We start from the raw sequence: 25,103 nt of genomic DNA on the forward strand, positions 1-25,103 counted from the left end.
CTTAAATTGTTACTTATTAACATTTTTTATATGTTATATATAAAATATAGCATTATTTCTATCCCATATTGTCATGTGAATGTTCTCTTTTTAATAATAAAAACCAGGTATTAAAACAAAAATTTTAAATAATAAAGTGTGATGGCAGTTTATTATCTAAACTTGTGCTTAAAAAAGTTGTGTTTAAATAATTTGGCCCGTGTTCCTTTATCATCTACAAGGGAGTTTTATGAATGTTCACTCACAGGACTACATCCATTTACATTCAAAGATGAGTAGTTAACATTTTAAGTTAATGACAGAGAATCTTTAAAAATATCTGTGAATAATGAAGCCATTCGTTGTGTTCAAGGATTTTGCCTTTCTTCAATAATATAATTTTCTTCTCATTTTAAAGACTATTTAATTGCATCACACGTCCTATTTTAATATTTAATAATAATTTTATTAGCTGTATAGAATGAGAAGGGCAAAACTTGCAATATCTAGTGCTGGTCATCAATTTTTTTATCATGACTTAATGAATATTATAATTACAAAGAGAGGCAAAAAGATAAATTAGCTTAGTAGTTGGTTGGGACTTGCTATTTTATTGGTTTTAGCTTGGGCAAAGCCCAGAATAGTCACAAAGAGAAAGAAACAAGTATGTGGGGGTGCTCTAGAAGTTCTTGCACACAATTTCTCAACTTACTAATCATGCCTCATTTTGAATAATAAACAAAGGCTTTGAACAAAATTATAAACACTGCCAATAATAATTCCTTCTGGTTCCAGAGCAGTTGACAGGGGATTCTGATGACTTACAAAACTTAGCCTTGTCAGGTATATGTTCCTTTAATTTCTATTAATGCATTTTGGCAACTTTTCATTATCTTTTCTTAAATATTTTTACTGTTTTTTTCTTTTCTAGCTAAGAAAAAAGTATGAGTTATTTTGAGTAGGAAAATTTGGCATAGCCATCATTGTAATAATGCTTTTTACTCAAGTAGCACCTCTCACCTGAGACTTTCAAAGTGGTTTTGAGTACATTGTATTAGACCTACAGGATGAAGGTCAGGGGAAAAGTTATTTGTAGGCACCATACATTAAAAGCCTCTGTGGACATATAACCGAGGCCATGGGGAGAAAGTAATTTTCATCTTTAGTACTCGAGATATGGGTATGTGTATAACATGATTCCTAACTTTTCAATGCCACTTGTTAAAAAAGGGAACCAGATATTGTTGAATTTCATGAGCATTTAAACCTATTTTAAGACAAATCATTTTTAACCCCCTCCAGCAACTGCTTCGAGAACGACAGCAGATGGCCAGCCGTCCCTTTGCTTCTGTTGATGTAGCTCTGGAAGTGGGAGCTGAACAAACAGAGTTTCTGCGAGGGCCATTAGAGGTAGGAACAGTGGTGCTGAAAGAGGACCACTGTTTGCATATTTATTATATTGCTTCTCTAATCTACATCTGCTTATGAAGCCAAACAGAGTCTGATTATCTACAGTTGACAAGATTCAGCTACATATGTTATGCCATTTTCAAGGCACATAGTTTTAATAGTATGACATGAGCTGTAACCAAAGCCACTGGAGAATCTATTAGCCTAGGCAAGAGTGACAGACTGCTCACCTGGCAGCCGTTCTCTGACAGATAGGAGCTGAGGGAATTTAAGATATAGGTATGATCGGAGAAACAAAGCACCTATATTTAGTCTTTGGAGTACTCTGTGCCCCTAGTTATCAATTCACATCTATCTTTATTAACAAAGTTTACTTAAAAAAGGTGGGTGGAGATGAGTTGCATTTTAATTACATAGCTTCATTTTTGAATGTTGAAAAGTGAATGTTTCTCACATATAAAATGAATATTTTTATTTGTGGTTAATTGCTGTATTATTACATTCCTTTATTGCAAAGGCAGAAATAGAGTATGCTGAAACAGAAATCATATGCAACTAAATATGGTATTAGAATCCAAAAGTAATCCATGAAGTGGTTTCTGAAAATAATAACCCCTAAAGGTGCAAAATTCAAAGCATTATGATGCATACTAATTTAATTGTATGTTTATTACTTTTATTTACATTTTATATGTGGTAAAATATATTTAAGTAGAAAGGTTAAGAAACTGTAGAATTAAAACATTTTATTCTCTTTTTTTAATGCCTTTTTTTTTTTTTAAGAGTTGGCCAATCCCTGCGTCATGCCGTGACCAGAACGCCAAAATGCCTTTATTTGACTAATTTTATGTTGCCATTTTCAGATTTTATTTTTTGTTAAGGGAAATAAGGAATGGAAAATAGAATCCTTCAAAACCTAGGTATACATATAATTGATTCTGTCTGTAGCATTTTGGTTTTCTGAAAAAATAAGACAAAATCACAACTCATGGATGCTACTCAAAGGGTCAGTTTTTAGAGGAAATGAAATATTGGGTGCATGTTTCCCTACGATTTTTAAGACATTTTGATTTTTTACTACTCTAGATCACAGGTTACCATGGAAGCTTAGAACATTAGGAAATGTATGTGTATATCTTCTTGGGGAAAAATTACAAAAGAGAATGATTAAATGAAAGGTACAGCAAGTGCTCTAACTTCATTTTGGTTCCTTGTTTCAGATAACTTTTGTAAAAAACCTTTCACACAGAGAAAACTTAGACTATTCTTGGACTATTATAAATTCTTTTTTTCCCCATCTGTTTAAAACATTCTCAAATACTGCTAAAAATCGAGTAACAAGAGAAAAAAAATGTCTGTAATGCACAATTAGACTAAAGAAGAAAAGAAATAATCAAAGAACTAGAAAATTCACAAACTTAAGGAACAAATATGTCACAGACTGTGTCACCATAGTCTGTCAGTTGCACATTAATAGTGTTCAATAATGTATTGTTAGGTGCCCATGTGTTCATAATCATTATATCTTCATGTTCTATTTTTTCCAAATTTTGGTTCCTTCTTTATCATTGTGAATTTTTAACGTTAAATTTTATTTTGTAGAGTTAAAAAAAGTCTAGCCCTACTTTCTTTTAGCTCATATTCTCTGATATTCCTTATTTCATTCTTTCATTTCCAATTGCACTATATCCTTTTGTTTACACCTGTACTTTCTGGAAAAAACTGTTAGCTTTTTTATTTTTTCATTTACTCTTTTGTTTTTTTTTAAATTGATATTAACACTGACATGAACTACTGTTCTACCAAGGCTTATTTCAGCTACCCCATTTGGGGTGTGTGTGTGTGTGTGTGTGTGTGTGTGTGTGTGTGTGTGTTACCAGCCTTGCTTCTTTTTGGGTGTTTTCCCCAGCTTCTGTCCATAAACTGATTTTCATCTACTAAACAGAATATTGCATATTCTATTTTTATGTTGCTGATAACTACCCTTTCCTTATCAAGATTCATAGTGATTTTTCCCCAGCTATGCTTAAAGCTTATTAAAACATATTCCTCCACTGCCCATCTCAAATAAAATTAATACTTTCAACTTCCCTCTGTTTCTCCTTCCATATATTAATACCACCTGTAATTTTTATCCAAACATTATGGATGCACTTCTTTCTTTATTATGGCCTATGTAAAGAACAATGAACTTTCTTTGTTCTCCTTTACTTTTGATATCTAGTTGTTTGCTCATGCATTTCTTTTATTTTTCACTAAGATAACCTCTCTAAAAGACATTTTTCAAAGAGAAACTTTGGGTCCAGCACTGTGGCTTACACCTGTAATCCAAGCACTTTGGGAGGCCGAGGCGGGTAGATCATTTGAGGTTAGGAGTTCAAGACCTGCCTGGCCAATATGGTGAAACACCGTCTCTACAGAAAATACAAAAAGTAGCTGGGCATGGTGGTGCACGCCTGTAATCCCAGTTACTCTGGAAACTGAGGCAGGAGAATTGCTTGAACCCAGGAGATGGAAGTTGCAGTGAGCCAAAATTGCAGTGAGCCAAGATTGCACCACTGCACTCCAGCCTGAGCAACAGAGTAGGACTCCTTCTCAAAAATAAAAAAAAGAGAGAGAGAGAGAGAAACTTTGTATGACATTCTCTTTGAGAACTTATCTCCATGTTTAAAATCAGGAGAGGGAACAAATGACTCATTCCGATTTACTGTTTTGTTGTCTGTGGGGCCGTTTTTGCAAATACTTGGTATAACATAAAGCATTATATTAATTATTGGAATTCTTACTATTTTTATTTTTTACTCAGTTCTCTTAATAACTGGCATGCCTCTATTTCTTTTGTACCACTTTTTTTCAGAAATTTCAATTGAGTATGTCAAAGGAAAAATAATTACATGTAAATTCTCATTTAGGAAAGGCCTTTATATTTGGGGATCAAGATCTAGATAGCTTTATTGAAATATAGAATGTATATCAATAGTTCATCAATTTAATATATATAATGCAGTGATTTTTGGTATACACAGTTATGTAACCACCACCAAAGTAAATTTTGGAACCTGTCATCACCCCTGAAAGAAAACCTATGCCTTTTAGCAGTCCCCGTACCCCACATTTTTCTTCAGCCCCTCCCCATGACACCCATCTCCTAGCCCGAGGCAAGAATTAATCTACTATCTTTATAGATTTTACTGTTTTGGACATTTCATACAAATAAAACTATATACAATGTGATCTTTTGTGATTAGCTTCTTTCACTTAGCGTAATGTCTTTAAAGTTGATATATGTTGTAGCAGGTGTCAGTGCTTCAGTCATTTCTATTGTCAAATGATGTTCCACTGTATGGATGTGGTACAGTTTATTTATACATTAATTAGTTGGTGGTTACTTGAGTTGTTTCCACTTTTTGGATACTATGAATGATGCCACTGTGAACATTTGTGTAAAAACATTGTATAAACATGTATACATTTCTTTTGGGTATATGTCTAAGAGTGGAATTGCTGGATTGTATCTTGTTGAAAAGGACTTTCTTTCTCCACTGAATAGTCTAGAGACCCTTGTTGAAAATCAATTTACCATAACCATGATGATTTATTTCTGGACTCTCAATATTATTCTACCAATCTATTTATCTATTCTTATGACAGTACCACACTGTCTTGATGACTCTACCTTTGTAGCAAGCTTTGGAATCTAACAGTGTAAGTCATCCAACTTTGTTTTTTTTTTCTTTTTTTTTCTGAGACGGAGTCTCGCTCTGTTGCCCAGGCTGGAGTGCAGTGGCGCCATCTCAGCTCACTGCAAGCTCTGCCTCCTGGGTTCACGCCATTCTCCTGCCTCAGCCTCCCCAGCAGCTGGGACACAGGTGCCCACCACCACGCCCGGCTAATTTTTTTGTATTTTTGGTAGAGATGGGGTTTCACCGTGTCAGCCAGAATGGTCTCAATCTCCTGACCTCATGATCCGCCCACCTCGGCCTCCCAAAGTGCTGGGATTACAGCCAACTTTGTTCTTTTTAAAGATTGTTTTGGAGGCTGAATTTGAACTTGCTAGGTCTTGGGAACGACCGAAATGTTTAAATTGAGTTTAAAACATTATTTTTCAAAATTCCTTTACATACACTATCTCAATCTCATTTTAGTCTTAAGTCAATCGTATAAAATAGGCAGAGCATATTTCATCTTTTTTTTTCTGTTTACTATTGAGGAAATTGAGGCTCTGAGAGCTTCAGACCTATGCTGAAGATCACAATTTCGGTCACCTAGAGCAAGAACCAGGGTTCAAATCTCATATTAGCCCAAGGGTTTCTTTCCCACATTACTTTTTATATGTGCTGGTTTTAGTTCAAATTGAGAATATATCTTAGACCTTAATATATCTATAGAATTTTTTTGGTAAAGAACAGAGTACCTTAAAGCATAAAGTTCATATAGCATACTTTGATTCCAGGTGCTCAAATAGTCATAGATAATTGTGGATATTAAGGAAGAACTTTCACTTGGAAAGTTATAGGCTCTCTTAGTATATCGGAGTATTCCAGCAGTTATCCATTGTAATCTAAATTGCTACAAAGAAATCAAAGTGATTTACTAAACTGCAGTAAACTCAGCACACAAGCTTTCTGTTATTTTTATATTAGAAGTTTCTTATAAAAATAACTTTTGTAGTTTTGCTATGCTAATAAAGTAAGAGTTCTGTAGAAACAAAGTAATTTAAGATGGTTTTATTTGGTAATTACAGTCAAGTAGGCTAATTAATAATTTTAAACACAATGTTTACAGCATGATTAATTTTTACCAGACTAATCATTTCATTAGTATTCTGTGGATATATTTAACTACTTTATACCAGAATTTTCATTTTACAAATTTGTAATGTTTTGATTCTCTCCACATATAAAGAAAATTACAGCTTTGGAGTGCTGTAAAGTAGAGTTTTCAAAAAGGCATTGGACAATGGAGAAGCATATGTGAATTCAATGCCCCCTAACCTAGAAAAAATTAATTTGGAGTCTACTTTCTGTTTGGTAGTTTTAACTGCTAATTTTGACATCGCATTGAAGTTCATTCTCTGTTTATTGGGACAGTTCAACCTCGTATCTTATGTAAGAAACCTCTCTCCCAAGGTGGAAAACACATTGTTAAAGTCTAAGGCAGTCAAAGTGAAGCAGCTGTCCTGTTAAGAGCATTGCTGGCCTCATTCCTAGAGCAGGATGATCCCAGTCCTCTGCTCTTGGGCACAACCAGAGGTCCCCCTGGTTCCTCATTCTTGTCCTGCCATATCCATGGACAGTTGTTCCAGTGACTGGCCTAAGCTAGCTTATTTACTTTTCCCTGGGTTTCCTTTTTTCTTATAACTGATTTATGATATTTTATATTTTTAATTATTATCATTTACTATCAATGTTCTGATTATGTAAAGAATACATCCTCATTATAGATAAATATTAATGCAGCTATAATACAAATTAAAATATTTCATTATCACATTACCGATAAATATTCAGTGCCAGAACTTTTATTTCCTTCCAATAACATTTTCATTTTGCATATTTGTATTTTTACAAAATTAAGAACATATTTTATATGTGATTTTGCATTCTGTTTTGTCAGTATTAGAATAAGAATATTTTCACTTCTAAGTTTGATTCAAAATATTTTTTAATTATTTTGTGGTATATCATCATTTACTTGCCTATTTTATTTTCAATTAGCATTATTCTAATTTCACACTGTTATAAATAAGACTGTACTTAATTTTGTATATAACTCGACCTTAGTTTATGAAAAAAACCTACTGAATCAAAAGTTATTAACTTTTAGGATCTTGAGGTATATTGCTTATTTACTTTCTAGAAATGTCTCTGTTCACACTATCTTTAGCAAAGTATGAGAATTTCTGTTTTCCTGCATCCTTGTCAAACATGATTGTTAGCATTGTTACAATTTTATTAATTTGATACAAGAAATGTTGCCTTCTTTCTCCTTTTAATCAAATTTTATTGTTAGTAAAATTGAGTATTTTTGTATTGTCTGTAACCACTTGTATTTTTCCTAGATGTTCATTTGTTGACCATTATTCTCTTATCCTTTTCTATTTTAATAGCATTTTTTGATGTCATCTGATTATATAAGAAATACTGTATTGTTCTAGAAAAATTAGAAATGATAGAATAGCTCATTTGATATCTTTCTTCATCCTTCTGTTGGAACATTCCTTGCGTTTTTACTTCTAGATCAAATATATTAACCATTTGTAAATTCCCTGCTATAAATGTTTTCTCTCTTTGGATATTGATTTTAAATGCTATATTTTCTCTACTTTTAATTAATCAGCTTATTGTGTCTTTTGGTAATATTTTTCAGACCCTGTCTTTGCTTTCTTTTCATCCTGAATTTCCTATGACTTTTCCCTGTTTAAAAAATATTTCCTTTTTCCTCAATTGATTTGCATGTTATAAAATTGTATTTCTGTTTTTTTTTTTTTTTTTTTTTTTGAGACGAGTCTTGCTCTGTTGCCCAGGCTGGAGTGCAGTGGCCGGATCTCAGCACACTGCAAGCTCCGCCTCCCAGGTTTACGCCATTCTCCTGCCTCAGCCTCCCGAGTAGCTGGGTCTACAGGCACCCACCACCTCGCCTGGCTAGTTTTTTTTTTTTTTTTTGGATTTTTTAGTAGAGACAGGGTTTCACTGTGTTACCCAGGATGGTCTTGATCTCCTGACCTCGTGATCCGCCTGTCTCGGCCTCCCAAAGTGCTGGGATTATAACATTGTATTTCTTTTCTTTTCATTGTTATTATTCTTAACATTTTAACAGGCATAGTTTAAGTCAAAAATTAATGAACATTTTTCTCTCTTCCCAAACGATGTAAGAACAAATTAAATCTTGCTTCCAATTTTCATTGTTTTAGTTACCTTTGTTAAGTTCTATGAGTTTTGTCATCCCTTGAATTAAACATTATTGTTGTTGTATTATATGATCAATATATGTTTAAATTTACTGACATATTGTCTATTTAATTTTATTTGTTTTTTAATTATTAGTATTATGCTTTAAGTTCTAGGGTACACGTGCACAGCATGCAGGTTTGTTGCATGTGTACACATCTTTGCTCACAGTTGTTCTTTGCCTTCAGAGCTTCCTCTTAAAATGTTTCCACTTTCCTGCTCTGTGTCTTTAAGAAATCCCTTTAGCATATGTCTTTTGATAATAAACTCTTAGTCTTCCTATTCCCCTCTCCAGTTTCAGTATCCTCTTACTCTTTACAATCTAAGAAATGTATTTAAAATATACTTTATCAAGCATTCTAGTTATCTTTCAGTGGAAGAACCACACTCAAACATTGTGTTCATGTGAAAACAATGGCTGGCTTCTGATTTCCATTGTTGCTGTAGTAGGTCCCTTCCCCAGGGAATATGTTCCAAGAGCCCCCGTGGATGCCTGAAATATGGGATAGTACCAAACCGAGACATATATACCTACGATAAAGTGTAATTTATAAATTAGGCACAATAAGAGATTAACAGCCATAACTAATAATAAACTAGAACAATTATAATAACATGCCAGCATCACTACTCTTGCACTTTGGGGCCATTATTAAATAAAATAAGGGTACTTGAACACAAGTGCTGTGATTCTACAAAGCTGATGTGATAACCAAGACAACTACTAGGTGATTAATGGGCAGGTAGTTTATACAGTGTAGATGCAGGCTGAATATGCTAGACAGAGATGATTCACATCTTGTTCCAAGTCTGAATTATGTGCAATTTAATCTTTTCTCCTGGAATTTTCCATTTGATATTTTCAGACCACAGTTGACTACAGATAACTGAAACCATGGAAAGTGAACCCATGGATAAGGGAAAACTACTGTACTAAAAACTTTCCTTCAGTATAATTGTCACTCCTTTATAATCTAGCTTTTCTCTCCAAAATCCCTGGGTTTGGTGTTCAGCAGTTTTATCACAATTTAACAAAGTATACATTTATTTATATTTAACCAGCTTGGCATATTTTGTGCTTCCTATATTGGAGAATCCAAGTCTTTGGTTATTTCTAAAAATTCTTGAGTCATTATCCCATTTGTATTTTCTTCTCCATTTTCTTTATTCCTCTCCTAAGACTCTTGGATGCATGTTAAACCTCTTTCCATCTTCACAATCTCTTAGTCTTTCTCTTTTGTTTTCTATTTACTTCTCTCTGCTGTGTCTTTTGGCTTATTCTGAACATTGTTCCAATTCACTAATTATTTTAAGTGTATAAATTCTGTTTTTGACCTGCTTTCTACCATATCCATTTGGATTACTTTCAACACATATTTGTATTACTTTTTAAAGTTATATTTTATGATTTATTTATTATTTTTTAAAGTTCTATTTGGTTCTTTTTTTAAGTCTGACAGTTTTTGAAAGTCTCTTCTTCCTTACTACTTTCATTACTTCATTTTCATTCCAAACAAAATTATTTTATGTTGTATCTGATCATTTCAATATCTGAAATCCTTGGAAATCTAAATCTATTGATTATTTCTGCTGGCTCTCACTCATTATGACTGTTTTCCTTGTGTATTTGGTAATCTTTATGAGCTCCTATTTGATCTTACTTTGCAGTTTGCCAGTGACCAAAATGATGCTTTCCTCCATAGAGGACTGCTTCTGCCAAAAACCAAGGGCCTCTCCTTATTCTTTAGTCTCTTCTTCCAGGGTTTCTGGAATAGGGCAGGAATCTCAAACTCAGTTTTCCATTTATTTATTTATTTATTTATTTATTTATTTATTTATTAATTATTTATGAGACGGAGTCTTGCTCTGTCACCCAGGATGGAGTACAGTGGCACGATTTCAGCTCACTACAACCTCTGCCTCCCAGGTTCAAGTGATTCTCCTGCCTCAGCCTCTCGAGTAGCTGGGACTACAGGTGTGTGCCACCATGCCTGGCTAATGTTTGTATTTTCAAACTCAGTTTTCTTACTGTGTGTGTTGCTTATATTAGCTTTTACCCTCAGGGCCACTCTGCTGTCGTGTTTGCTTGCTGCTCATTGCACCCTCTCCAGTTTTATCTGGTTGCCTTGGAGCATTCCTTACTGGCTGCATTCTCAGCAATGCATTACAAGGTATACTTCATTTGCTAGGCACGGTGGTTCATGCTTGTAATCCCAGCACTTTGGGAGGCCTAGGCAGGAGGATTCCTTAAGCTTAGGAGGTCAAAACCCGCTTGGGCAACATGGTAAAACCCTGTCTCTAAAAAAAAAGAAAAAAAAAAAAAAAAAAAAATAGCCGGGCATGGTGGCATGTATCTGTGGTTTCAGCTGCTCAGGAGCCTGAGTTGGAAGAAGTGCATAAGCCTGGGAGTTCGAGGCTGCAGTGAGCCATGATCGTACACTGCACTCCAGCCTGGTTGAACAGAGCAAGACCCTGTCTAAAAACAAAGGAAAAAGTATACTTCATTAAGCATTTGGTTATTTTGAAGTGGGAAGGCCTTGCTTACACTATCTATAGTTATCTCCTCTGGCAACTCTATTTTACTGAACACAGGTTCTCTTTGGATTGCCATTCCTCTTCCTGCCCTTGGCTCGCTATTTTCATCATCACCAATTTAAGATTCAGGCTTTGGCAAGTCGAAAAGGGTGGGAAGGGAGGTCCTCTTCACTTGTTAATGTGCTAGTGGCATAGAAACAGTCACACCACCCATTTCCTACTGACCTTTTGGTACTCCCCCCGTTTCAGGGAAAAGGAGGATCCAGATCCCCAATTCTGCTTTTTTCTAAGCCTCTTGGGGACCAGAGAGTCCAGGTACAGTCTTTTAGGAATGATATTGACTTTTCTCTTGGTGTTTACAGTTTTCTCTAGACCAAGCCTCTGTAAAATTCTTACACTGGGTCTTGAGGCTGGTTTCTATGCGCTTGGCCAGTCCAAAGGGGAGAAAGTAAGGCATAAGTTCCCTCTACCAGAATTTCTATAGGATCCAATCCCTAATTGCACATAGTTGCCTATAGGCCCCATGAGCCATTTTCCTTAAGAGAGGGAGCTGATTTTCAGTTGGTAGTAGACAGAAGGAAATTATAAGGAAATTACCAAATTCTTCATAATAAATGATTTAGAAGATAATGTGTTTTTTTTTTTTGTTTTTTTTTTTTTGAGATGGAGTCTTGCTCTGTCACCCAGGCTGTGGAGTGCAGTGGCATGATCTCAGCTCACTGCAACCTCTGCCTCCCAGACTCAAGCAATTCTCCTGCCTCAGCCTCCTGAGTAGCTGGGATAACAGACATGCACCACCACGCCCAGCTAATTTTTGCATTTTTGGTAGAGACAGGGTTTCACCATGTTGGTCAGTCTGGTCTGGAACTCCCGACCTCAGGGGATCCACCCATCACAGCCTCCCAAAGTGCTGGGATTATAGGTGTGAGCCACTGTGCCCAGCCATGATTTTTCATTTTAAGAAAATTATTGACAATAAATAAGAGAGTTTTATGGGGACACTTTTGGTTCTTGAAGTGAAGAAAGATCTAGTTTCCCAGCGGCACTTTGGAATTTTCTGCATCTTTCATTTAAAATTATAGAAAGACCTTTCTTCACCAAAACCATTTAGCAGACAATGTTTTGAAAAAAATTTTTTGAAAATGTCAGATTTGTAATAGTAACATAAATATCATGAGTTTCATGATTGATTGAAGCATGAAATAAGAATTAAGTAATGGTGCTTCTTCAATATTAACAAGATATAAATAGAACTATTAAAATGGTATGAATATAATGTATTACTGAAATTATTGAAATCTACATGGTTTTAAGTTAATATAATCCAAAGTTTAAGCATGATAAAAGTCATTTGTTTACATTTTTAATAAATAATTTGATAAATGCCCTAGGTTAACTGTCCTTATAAAGTAAAATACTGCTAGCATCTTTCATTCAGAATTCACTGAGTCCAAAGCTAAACATATATATTTATAATTATTGTATACATCCCAAATTAAAATTTTACAAATGAAATTTTCATTGTGCTATTGAAATATTATTTTATCTTAAATCACTTAAGATGCTATTGAAATATATTTTATCTTATCTTAAATCATTTAAGATGAATATAATCTATGATGGAGAAAAATGTAAAGATGAAAATGAACAATAGCAACAACAAAATACTGGTTTCTCTTCACTGTGTCTGACATAATAAATAGAAACATTTGGATGTACAAAAGGCTGATCAACCTTATTCATACTGGCTGCCATTCAAGAGAATAATGTATTATTTAAGGTTATGGTCATATCACAGCTGAATCAATCTAGCATAAACTATTTTTATATAGCATCCTTGCAAGTAATAAATGGCTATGTAAAGTAAGACTATAATATCCTTTATTGGAAAGTTATAAATACAGTTTTAACAATGCTTGGGAACAGTGTTAATAGCTTTGGATAAACAAGACTGAATTGCCACACTGTCCTCCACCCTTCACCTACTCTCAGATAAAAGAGGTAACATATTGAATCCACCAAAAATAACTGCGCTCAACAGAATGGGCAGATTGTATCTCCTGCACCAAAGAACATTCCACAAACTGTGAAACACAGTAGGGTAAATTTGAGTATTGTCAAACCCTTTGAATACTCCTATGTATTTTAAAATGATTGTGTTTAAATCATTAACATGAAACTAGTATTAACATCTTAATTCAACTTTCTCAATAACAGCAATCAGCTAGTCATATTTTGGCTCCTTTTCTAACTTTTAGATTGTCTTGAAGCATTCATTGTATGTCTGGTAGTATGCAGTAGTTATTTCCTAGTTTTTGTTTAAATATTTTATTAGGCTATTGTTGCCTATAACAGTTACTTTTACACTAAATTTATGAGTTTGTTCAATATATTTTTTGCTCATGTTTCACATAAAATCAGTTACTAACTTAACTTGTATTTCCTTTTTTCTGTTACATGCAGTAGGAGATAATCTCATCAGGTTTATATCCTCAATGGAATAACTGACTGTAAGAATCCTATAAAATGCTGTTAAATCAAATAGAATCTTATGAAGTGAAATACCAGATATTAAAAATGTAAAGCTAGATATTTTATATGTAGAATCTAAGAAACCAATAATGTTATACTTTAGCTAAATAAATATTTTCATGTGTTCCCATATTTTACTTTCTTAGAAAATAAAATAGCAACTAGGTCAAAATTTAGAGTATTAAATATGCAAATTTACCTCAAATCTTAATATAGATTTTTTTCATCAAAGGTCATAGTTCTTACATATTTCATACCAGAGACCTTTTCTTATATTTACACTTGATAATTTTGTTTATATTATTATATGCCTTTTTAAATTTGCTTTGTAGAGAAAAGCTCTGGATTTACCATTAATGACATATAAAAGTGGGGCAGAAAGTTGGGTGCAGCGCCACACACCTGTAGTCCCAGCTACTTGTGAGACTGAGGTGGGAGAATCATGTGAGGCCAGAAGTTCCAGGCCAGGCTGAGCAATAGCAAGATCCTATCTATCTGTCTGCCTATCTATCTATCTATCTATCTATCTATCTATCTATCTTATTTTTTTGAGATGGAGTCTTGCTCTGTCACCCAGGCAGGAGTGCAATGGCACAGGCTTGGCTCACTGCAACCTCCACCTCCCGGATTCATGCAATTCTTCTGCCTCAGCCTCTTGAGTAGCTGGGAATACAGGCACACACCACCATGCCTTGCTAATTTTTGTATTTTTAGTAGAGATGATGATTCACCATGTTGGCCAGGCTGGTCTCAAACTCCTAACCTCAAGGGATCTACCTGCCTTAGCCTCCCGAAGTGCTGGGATTACAGGTGTGAGCCACCACACCCAACCAATCCTATCTGTTTAAACACACACACACACACACACACACACACACACACACACACACACACAATGTTATGGAACATACTATCAAATATGTAAAGTTTAAGTGTAATTGTTTATGAAGGAGTTTTTATTTCTTGATTTTTCATTCATCCCAGCATATCTTAGAAAATAAAAGTTATAACAGCTCAGTTTTATTTTTCCGTATTTTAAACTGGAAATTCTACCTTAAAAACAAATTCTGTATACTATGAACAATTGGCTCCACAAATATTCACCTATATGCAAAGCAGTACGGGAGGTGGATATGGAAAATATGTTATCTTTACCTTTCAGAAACTTACAGACTAACAGGAAAGATACGTAACTGTAAAAATACCTCTAATAAAAATATATTATTCATACCAAAAGGGCAATAAGCATGAAGAAGAGGAAAAAGGAATACAATACTCAATGTATTACTGAATGTTTCAGGAAAGGTTGTGGTCATTTATCTTAGCCTTTAAAGGTACATAAAATGTCAGTAGGCAGAGATAGGAATAGGTGAGGATGGAGACAAGTAAGAAGCATGCCACGTTGAGAGAGCAAGGTGAGCGAGGGACGGAGAGAGAAAACAGGGTGGTATGTGAGTGAGGCAGTGTGAAGGCCACATTCACCCAGTGAGGAAACAGCTGTGAGAGTTAAGGTAGCAAATGTAGGAGCACATCATGGAAAACAATTTAAACAAGATGCCGAGGATCACACAGAAGGTTTTTGAGAAGAGTTTTATGATTAATTTTAGAAAGATTACACTGGCAGCATTTTGTAGCATCAATTGGATTGAAGAATAGTTGAGGTAGAGAAACAATTTGGAAAGGCAGGCCCTGAACTAGTGATTGTCAAAATGTTAAGGTGCAAATATCACTGAAAACTTTGACAATGTAGAATATACAGAACGTAAGTAACTGAATATAGGGATAGTCTGGGTCAAAAAGAGGGAAGGGTCAGAAGGTTGGATCTTCTTCCTATGTACTTGAAGTCATGAGAATGAGAAAAGAGAATTGAAGGTAGAATCTAGGAAAATTGCTATAAGGAAACAAAGATTCAAATGATAGGCTGAGAAAGAGTACAGAATTAAGAAGATTGAAGAGTTTTAGAACCATTAGAATTAAGAATAAGACAGCACGCCAAGAAGGATGGTGTGGTAAAATATGTCATCCATTTCAAAGCAGTCAATGAAGACAAGCACTAGGAGAGAAGATGGAATTTGGTAATTATGCAGTCATCGGTGGCTTTTGAGGAAGTAGTTTCTATTGAATGGCAGAAGCCAGACCGCAAGAGATGTGTGAAAATGAGAAAGTGGATGCAACAAGGATAGATGACCATTTCAAAACTGACAATATTTAAAGGAAGGAAGGACGTGAGATTGTAATGTAAGAAATTGGCAGTTTCAAGAGAAAGTTTTTTGGGGGAAGAAATATTCAAGGAAAAAAATGTGTAGTAGGATAAAGGGGAGGTGAAAGCAGAGGAGATATCAGGAAGTCAAGTATAAGTATTAATTTTAGAAAGATGAAAAAGGGTAATAAAATGATGGGTAAATATCAAAGGAAATTTTGAGCCATTCTATTTGATAGGAGTTTACCTTCAGTGATCTCCTAGTTTTTCCTGATAATTTAGAACTAAGGTCACTTAGAGAGAGAACTTGATGTATAAGGTTGAGGCTTAAGAGTAGTAAGAGATGTAGTACATCTGTTTCAAAGGCTGTGATGGTTAAGACAAAACTGAGTTATCCATCTCCTTTTACACGATTCTTCATTTTCTATCTGTCATTGAGCTCTGTCTGTTCTACAGCCTAAGTATATCTTAAATGAATCTCTTTATTCTCAATATTGTCACCATGTTTCAAGCCTTCATGATTTTTTTCCTACTCTGTTACATTATCCTCCTTACTGGTTTCCCTGCCTTCACTCTTCCAGGCAGTTTTCCACATTGCTACTAAAGTGATCTTTCTAGCATGCAAATCTTCTCATATCACCTTGCTCAAAATTCCCCAATGGCTTCTGTATTAGTCCATTCTCATGCTGCTAATAAAGACAACCAAGACTGGGTAATTTATAAAGGAAAGAGGTTTAATTGACTCACAGTTCAGCATGGCTGGGGAGGCTTCAGGAAGGTTACAATCAAGGAGGAAGGGGAAGCAAATATGTCCTTCTCCACATGGCAGCAGGAAGAAGTGCCGAGTAAAAGGAGAAAAGTCCCGTATAAAACCATCAGATCTTATGATAACTCACTCACTATCATGAGAACAGCATAGAGGTAACTGCTCCCTGATTCAGTTACCTCCCAGCAGGTCCCTCCCAGGACACCACACATGGGGATTATGGGAACTACAATTCAAGATGAGATGTGGGTGGGGACACAGCCAAACCATATTAGCTTCCTATCTCTTATAGTAAAAAAAAATGTATATATATAACTCCTCTACATAATGTACTATATACCCCACATGGATCTGATACCACCATTCCTATCCAGCCATTTCTTATTTCACCCCAATAAGCTGACTCCACACAACATCCCTGCCCTTGCCTCTGAGTCAGTCTCTGTTGTTCTCTTGTCCTAGAGGAAATTGCCTAAAGTAGTAGAGTTTAACTAATTATTGAAGTTTGAAACAAAAGAAAGAAATAACAAAGAAAAAATGAATGAGAAGCATTATCTTAAGGTGATAAAAAGGATTACTGAGCAACAGTGAAGCATTGAGGATATAGAAATTATGTAGGAGCACAGTCCCTACTCTTGTGAATAACAATTCAAGTAGAAGTGAGGGGGAAACTGATGTTTAAGATCTTAAAAATTATTTGAGTTACAAAGTAATTAGGACTGCCTGATTTTTCTTTATTTATTGATTATTCTCAATTAGGTAAATCTGTGTTTTAATTGCTCAATTTTGCAACTTATTGTATTTTAATGCAATAAAATACTATGTGTATTATATATGTATATACATACATATATATGTATTATGTATATATGCAATACACATAATACTGTATGTGTATTGCATTAAAATACACATACAGTACCTCAGACTTAAAAAAAAAAAAAGAAATTTGTTTAGAAAACAATACGGATTTTAAGTGAACAGGAAAAATCTTTTGGTAACCACATTGAAAGAAGTTGTTCAGCCAGTATATTGTACACATCTACACATATGTTTTTATTCTAAGAGTAAATATAAATGAATATGTATTCAACTTGAATAAATGTGAGTAAATACTGAGTATTAATAAACTTACATAAATTATAACTTCCTGTTAGAAGAATCATTCTTTCAAAACTTTTAAAAATGTATTGCATATGTAGCCTCTTAAATCTCTTTGAAAGATACATTATAACATCTATGTGTTTGGAGGAATTTTAGAAATTTTTAGAAACTGCATTCACAAAATAGAATAATTATGCCTATCTAAATTGAATTTCAAAGAGGTCCAAATAACATTTTATTAAAAGTACATTAAATTTTGGTGACCTCATTCCTTAAGCAAAAAAATGTACAGTGCACTATACTAGACATTCCAGATAGCACAAAGGTGCTTATGCCATAATTGATACTCTAGAGTATCTTAGAATCTGCTGTTAAGAATGACATTAATTATATCACTCCTTAAATCATCTCTTTCTTCTTCTACTACTGCTTCTTATTTCATTCTCTTTCAGTCTAGTTCTCTTACTACACACTATTTCTCATGTGTTATATTAACATGCATATGATGATAAACCCAAAGCACTATAGGATCTCAGAATACTTTTGATTCATCTAAGTAAGTTTAATGTTAGTATAATTAGTAATAAAGATACTTCATTATATTTATATTAATATATAAACCTTCTTTTCACCATAATATTTGATTAACTAGATACCGCCAATCAGCCTCCCACTGTATTGAATGTAATGTGAGTATATGAATATGTGAATGCATGCATAATACATATACACAGTTTTCATGAAGCAATGAAGGACAATGTAATTGTTGCAATAATTATTTTCCTACATATTCTTGAATTGTGAGGCAATATAGTTATAACATCAGTTATTAATTTTTAAATAATGTTAGCTATTTCTCTAAGAAAATTAATATATCTTAATTGTAAAATTTTGTAAAATACAGAAAAATATATTATACAAATGAAAAGCCTCATTCGTACTCCATCACTGTTTGTTCTACAAGTGTGTGCAGTCATATAGTGACCACACCATTCAAGATACACAATGTGCTCATCACCATGGAAAGCAAGGCCCATCCCTCTGCCTCTAGACCCTTACAACCACTTATTTGTGTCTTTACAGTTTGGCCTTTCCCCAGAACATCATGAAAATGGAGACTTTTTTTTTTTTTTTTTTTTGTGACAGAGTCTCACTCTGTTGCCAGGCTGGAGGGCAGTGGCATGATCTTGGCTCACTGCAACCTCCGCCTCCTGGGGAACCACATTTTATGCAGACTTCTGTGTCTTGTTTCTTTCGCTTAGCACAAACTTTCAATGAGCTCCAACCATGCCATTAAATATATCAGTAGTTTATTCTATTGCTAAGTTTATTCCATTGTATATGCACCCACAGTTTGTTCATCCAGTCACCAGATAGTAGACATTTGTATTTTTCCCAACCTGGAGCTACTGTAAATAAAGCCATCATTAATGTTTGCATACAGGTCTTTCTAATAAAATATGTTTTTGTTCTCTCAGGTGAAAAGCTATCAATAGGATTTCTGGGCCATGTGGTAAAAGTATGTTTAACTTTAGCAATTTTCCAAAGTGTATATGCCATTTTGTATTTCTCTCCACAACACATGAGAGTTCCAGTTGCTTCACAGCCTCACCAGCACTAGGTGTTGTTGAGATTTGGTCTTTTGTTTTGTTATTCTAATGACTGTGTGATGGTATCTTGTTGTAGTAGATTGGTGCAGAAGTAATGTCAAAAACTCCAGTTACTTTTGCACCAACCAACCCAAAATTTGATTTTGAAGAGACTTAAATTAATTTCCAACATTGGTGAGGTCTGGCTACCCATTTACAGGTATGCATATCTTCAAATGTTAATTTTCCCATAGCTATAGATGCATAGATATTAACTGAGGAATATTCTGTAATGAAAGACAAGGGGAAGGGGGTATATAATATGTACTTATAAAACAAGAATCCAAAAATTGAATTTTGGAAAATATCTTCATAAAATAAACAGCTGTATTTTTCAGTTCTTATGAGGCCTTCTTAGTGAAATAACTCCATCAAATAAGAAAAGAAATATTAATATCAAAGGTAAATTTTTAACTTTTATAAGAAAGAAAACTGAGCATACATAGAAATAGAGAGATAAATCATATCACTCAACTTCAAGAATTGCTGACTCATGGCCAATCTTGTTTCATCTTTATGCTGTCTTACCCCGAGCTTCAACACTGATTATTTTGAAGCAAATCCCATGCATCAAAGATTAACTTTTAATTGAATCTCAGATATTTTGATTTATCATATTAATATTGAAAATAATTATCTTAAAATGTTTAAATTTTTAAACTTTTAGTATTAATCCCTAAGGTTTTAGTAGTCTTTTGATTTGACGTATTTACATGTGAAGTATTTGCTAGTCCAGGCATTTATTCAATAAGCAATAGAAAAATCATTATACCTGAATGGGAATAAAAGGTCATTAAGTGAGATTGTTTTACTTATTAGCATACTGTGTATATAGTTTCTTTAATAGCACTTAATAAACATTAAATTATATGAACTGTAGGTTTTGCTTAATGGAAGTTGCCATTTAACAATATTGGCCCCTATTTTTTATTCACTATATTATATTTTTGAGTTACACATTGACTGTAATCCTAGGAGTACTTTCTTAATTCTTATAATACTGATCTATTTTTCTTACTGGGAAGCTCAGCTGAAGTGCATAACAGGTTTTAATTAAGAATAATAAAAGGAAAGAAAACACAACTTCACATCATTAGGAATTCTGATTTTTGCTGCCCTAACAAAAAAGACCACAAGCAATATGAGATTAGTCAGATGTGAGAAATGATAAATAACCATGTTAGGGGTCACCTATAACAAATTACAATAATTGAGAAAGTAACCTTGACACATTTCAGTTGAAGTATGAGTATCTGTAGTTTATTATATTCCAGACAGTATACATTACCAAAGATGTAGGGCCAAATTAACTTTAATGTTGCACTCTTCACAAGACATTCCATAGCTAGCAATAACATTAAGATAATGCTGTTAAAATAAGAATTTCAATTATAAGGCAGATGAGACTGTGAAAACATGACAGCTTTAATGAGCAATAGGAGTTGGGATTCACTTTGATAAGGAACATAGTTATCATAGATAGAAAAGAAACAAAATACAGCCTGCAGCCTTTTCTTATTGTGTCATATCACCCTCTATTGATAACAGCTTTGGGTTCCAATTCATTTCTATTCATTCTCCCAGCCTGTGCTAGAATGATGATCCTGTTATCTTACATATGCTGTTAGAACACCTTCAAATTCTGCATTGCTTCATTCTTCCAAATAGCTGACAGCATGTTATCTTACTTGCTCTCATCACATCTTGGTTAAGAAAGAAAGGCAATCAAGATATTGGCCGCATCTTGCAGGTGGGAAAACTGGGTCAATAATTCAGTGGTAATACTGGGAACAGATTCAGATTACTTGAAAGATCAACCAAATGCTTATTCGGGAGGCTGATTTTAACCAAGGAATATGTAATGAATAGAACGCAAATACAGTATCATTCATTGTGGTTGTATGAGACATGCTCTTGTTTTTGAATCTAGAGTGGTAGAGAGAGACATGATCTTGTTTTTGACTCTGGAATGACAGCCTTCTTTTCCTCTGATCTTATTGTTCCCACTAGTGATCTTCACTATTCCAACTAGTGAGAGGTGTGTTATTCCATTTGGACCTCTACAACAAAAATACCATAAACTTCTGTTGACTTACAAACAACAGAAATTTATTTCTCACAGTTCCAGGGACTGATAAGTTCAAGATCAAGGCACTGGCACATTCAGTATCTGGTTAAGGCCCCACTTTCTAGTTCATAAATAGTGCCTTCTTGCTGTATCCTCTTATGGTGAAAGGTGCAAACACTCCATTGGCCTTCTTTCATAAGGACACTAATCTCATTCTTGAGAGTCTGGCTCTTATAACCTAATTACATCCCAAAGACTTCACCTGGTAGGTAACACCAGCACTTTGTGGATTAGATTTCATATGAATGTGGGGGAGGACACAAACATTCAGACTATAGCAGGAGCTACATATTCTTTGTTGCCTCTAAGCATATAACCATTCCTACAGTGGCTGTATCTACTGGCCTTGCTAGTGAAGCCTGTAAGTCATGTAGAATGTACTGCTATTGCTTTTCTGATATTATTTAACAAAGACACCTACTCCCAAGGCAGCCAGCAATGTTGATAACGATTTGACCTCTCCTGAAGCTTCCAGGCTGTTTTATACAACGAAGGAAGGATAACAGACCATCATGCTTATCTGATCTATAATTCATTTGATTAATGTTAGTGGTCAGCTGCATATTTTTTGACTCTCTGTTGTAAATTGGTAGGGATTGTAGTTTCTTGTTCACTTTGGATTTTTCCATTACACATGCAAATGGAGATTGTTCTTTACAGAAATAAATCTTTATGATCATTGTGGTTATTTTTAAAAGTCGAACTTTTCTCTGTCTCTGAAAGCCCTGGAAACCATTTTGATTTCAATCACCCTTTGCTGTATATCACTATTTACTCACCATTTATATCATTAATTATAAATATTTTTCCTCAATTTCTTTATAAGCACATTTCTCATAAAACATTTTCACCCATATTGCTTGCTATAGAGCATGACCAATGTTCATAGTCTTTGCTACAATATGTTGTAGAATACCATAATGATTGTGCTGTCTACTCTCATATTTACTTAATCTGTCATCAAAGGGAGCATGGCTGATGCCTTTTAGTGAACCAATCGATTATAGAACATTATGTTTAGCTTCCAGAGCAGCAATTTTGTTTCCCCCCTTAGGAATCTTAATTCTGGAAATGAACATTTTATCTAGATTCAGAATGCTTATTTATTAAATGCAAATGTATTTAGTTTAAATAATGTATTTGTAATGATCCAGAGTAACAATGAAATGTGTAAGACATTTTACTAGGGTCTATGATGATTTTCAGCATAATCACAATGAAATGTATTTAAATTAAAAATATTACTGTAAATCTTTCAAGATGAACCACAGAGCTCAAGGACAAAATTGATGTTCTTAAGTTAATCAGTTAGTTAATATATTGCCAAACAAACTAGAATATAATACTATATTATGAGAGCAACTTTGTTAAATAGGTATTCAACTTTTCAAGTATAAGAATATAGTGGGGGTGGGCGCGGTGGCTCACGCCTGTAATCCCAGCACTTTGGGAGGCCGAGACGGGCGGATCACAAGACCAGGAGATCGAGAGCATCCTGACTAACACAGTGAAACCCTGTCTCTACTGAAAATACAAAAAGATTAGCCAGGTGCGGTGGCAGGCGCCTGTAGTCCCAGCTACTCGGGAGGCTGAGGCAGGAGAATGGCGTGAACCCGGGAGGCGGAGCTTGCAGTGAGCCGAGATCACACCACTGCACTCCAGCCTGGGCGACAGAGCAAGATTCCACCTTAAAGAAAAAAAAAAAAAAAGAACATAGTGGATTGCAACCATCTTTTATAATAATTTTATATATTTTATTGTACTTATTTTGTTTTCTGTCTTTATCATTAGAAACAATAAACCAACAATTCCAAAACAAAGAAAACTCACTAATTCTTTTTATTCTTGTTCATTCCTTTTTGTCCTGTTAATTGTACTTAGAAATACAGTATTGACATTTCCTGGGCTGCTTTTGTGTAGAGCCTTGTGCTGATATCTAAACATATAACTTTATATAGATAGTTTTCATTATATATTAGTAAAAAAATAAGTAAAGTAGAAAAATGGGAAAAGACGTGTACAGTAAAGATGATGAACAAAAACTCACATGTTTTTATTATTTAATACCACCCTCAGGCATGTAATTAATATTATCCTCAGAATAATGTTTAAAAGTGATCTTTTATAACTGTTATTTCAGCTCTCATGCATTCTTTTTGGTGGAGAATAATTGATTCATCTCATTATTAGTCAGCTTTAGACCTTAATAACATGTGCATCCCTATGATGAAAATTATTTTGGAATGGAAAGAGAGATATCTAAAAAGGGATGAAATCATGCCAAACATCTTATCTCTAACATAAAAAAAATTAAATTTGTAGTCATAATTTCAGTTCCAGTTCAACTTTTAGCTTATGTGACCTTGAGAAAGTTACTTAAGAATTTCTGAGCTTCAAGTTTCTCATTTATAAAGTCGAGGTAAGAAATACCTTCTATGCCTAGCACTCAGAGTTCTTGTTGGATCAAACAAGATTTGTACATTTAGTTGGAAAACTCAACATTGTTATCTAAACATAAAGTATTCCAGCATGGAATTACTGTCCATTATTTTCATTTATACATTTTAAATAGTGATTTATTGATTATCTTCAATATGCAAGGAGCACTGCTAGACACTAGGGAAATAAAAGGGAATTAAGGTAGTACCCAAATACTTCAAATCCTCATGGGCAAGAACACGTGAACACATAATAAGATACTTTAATTTCAGTTACAGACACTGATTGGCAGGGTGTTAATAGAATGTTTGCCAACTCTAAGTAGTTGTTTTATAATAAAATATAATAGTTTTAAAGAAAGATGTATTAATACAAACAGAATTAAAATATATAGAGATCAAATTAAGTGTGGAAATGTAGTAAATGAAAAAATTGGCATTAATCAGTAGGAAAAAGATGGGTTTCTCAGCAAGTGGTATTGGGATAGCTGAACAGCTATACGGGAAAAGAGAAAACTGAATCTGTTCCAAATGTAACAGAATCAAATTCTAAAAAGATCAAACATTTAAATTCGGAAACTATTATGTTACTAGAAGAAAACAAAGGTGAATTACTCTGTAATCTCATGATTCTAAATCCAGAAGCAATAAAGGAAAAGGCTAATAAAGGTGACAATATGAAAATTTAGAAAAAAAATGTTGATACTAAATGAATTGCAAATATTTTCCACTTGTTAATGCAAAATAACAAATGGAAAATATTTGCAATTTTTGTCATAAACAAAGGGTTGTTATCCCTAAAATATAAAACACTTTTAAAATTAAAAGGAGACCAACAACTCTATAAAAATGGGCAAGAGACATCAAAAGATAGTTTGCATAACATAAAAGCAAAGGGCCCTTAAATATATAGGTAAAGATGTTCCAATTCACTCATAAAAATGCTAATTGAAATCACTGAAATTACTATTGTTTATCAATAAGATTGGCAAAAGTACAAAAGACTGAAAACATACTTGTGGTCAGCAGAAAAAAGACCCCCAAAGATGTGTACATCCTAGTTCCCAGAATTTCACATGGCAAAAGCGATTCTTAAGATATTAAATTCAGGATTATGAGAGATGAAGATTATCCTGGATTACTCAGATGGGACCAAAGTAATCACAGAGGTCCTTACCAGTGAAAGAGGAGTCAGTCAGAGGAGAAGATGTATCTGGTGATGGAAGCAGAGGTCAGAGTGGTGTGGTCAGTGCCTTGAAGGTAGAAGGGGGCTGCAAGCCAAGGAATGTGGGCAACCTCTACAAGCTGGAAAAGGCAATTAAATGGATTTTCTCCTGGAGCCTCTGAAAGGAGTACAAATCTGCTGTCGCCCTGATTTTAGCTCTGTGAGAACCATTTTTGACTTCTGATTT

General features: G+C 34.2%; 1 protein-coding gene across 1 annotated transcript in view; it reads left to right on the forward strand.

Moving 5' to 3' along the window:
- The window catches only part of LOC108529129 (attractin-like protein 1), a gene marked incomplete at its 5' end in the record, with an annotated part of 414,893 nt that overhangs the window by 185,678 nt on the left and 204,112 nt on the right, over positions 1-25,103 (forward strand). Inside the window, one exon of the mRNA XM_017871231.1 lies at positions 1,282-1,389. Within this exon, the coding sequence (XP_017726720.1) occupies positions 1,282-1,389 (108 nt within the window). The remainder of the gene's footprint in view (positions 1-1,281; positions 1,390-25,103) is intronic.

This window comes from Rhinopithecus bieti, unplaced genomic scaffold, assembly GCF_001698545.2.
Source record: "Rhinopithecus bieti isolate Rb0 unplaced genomic scaffold, ASM169854v2 scaffold_5982, whole genome shotgun sequence".
In the NCBI taxonomy this organism is placed as follows: domain Eukaryota; kingdom Metazoa; phylum Chordata; class Mammalia; order Primates; family Cercopithecidae; genus Rhinopithecus; species Rhinopithecus bieti.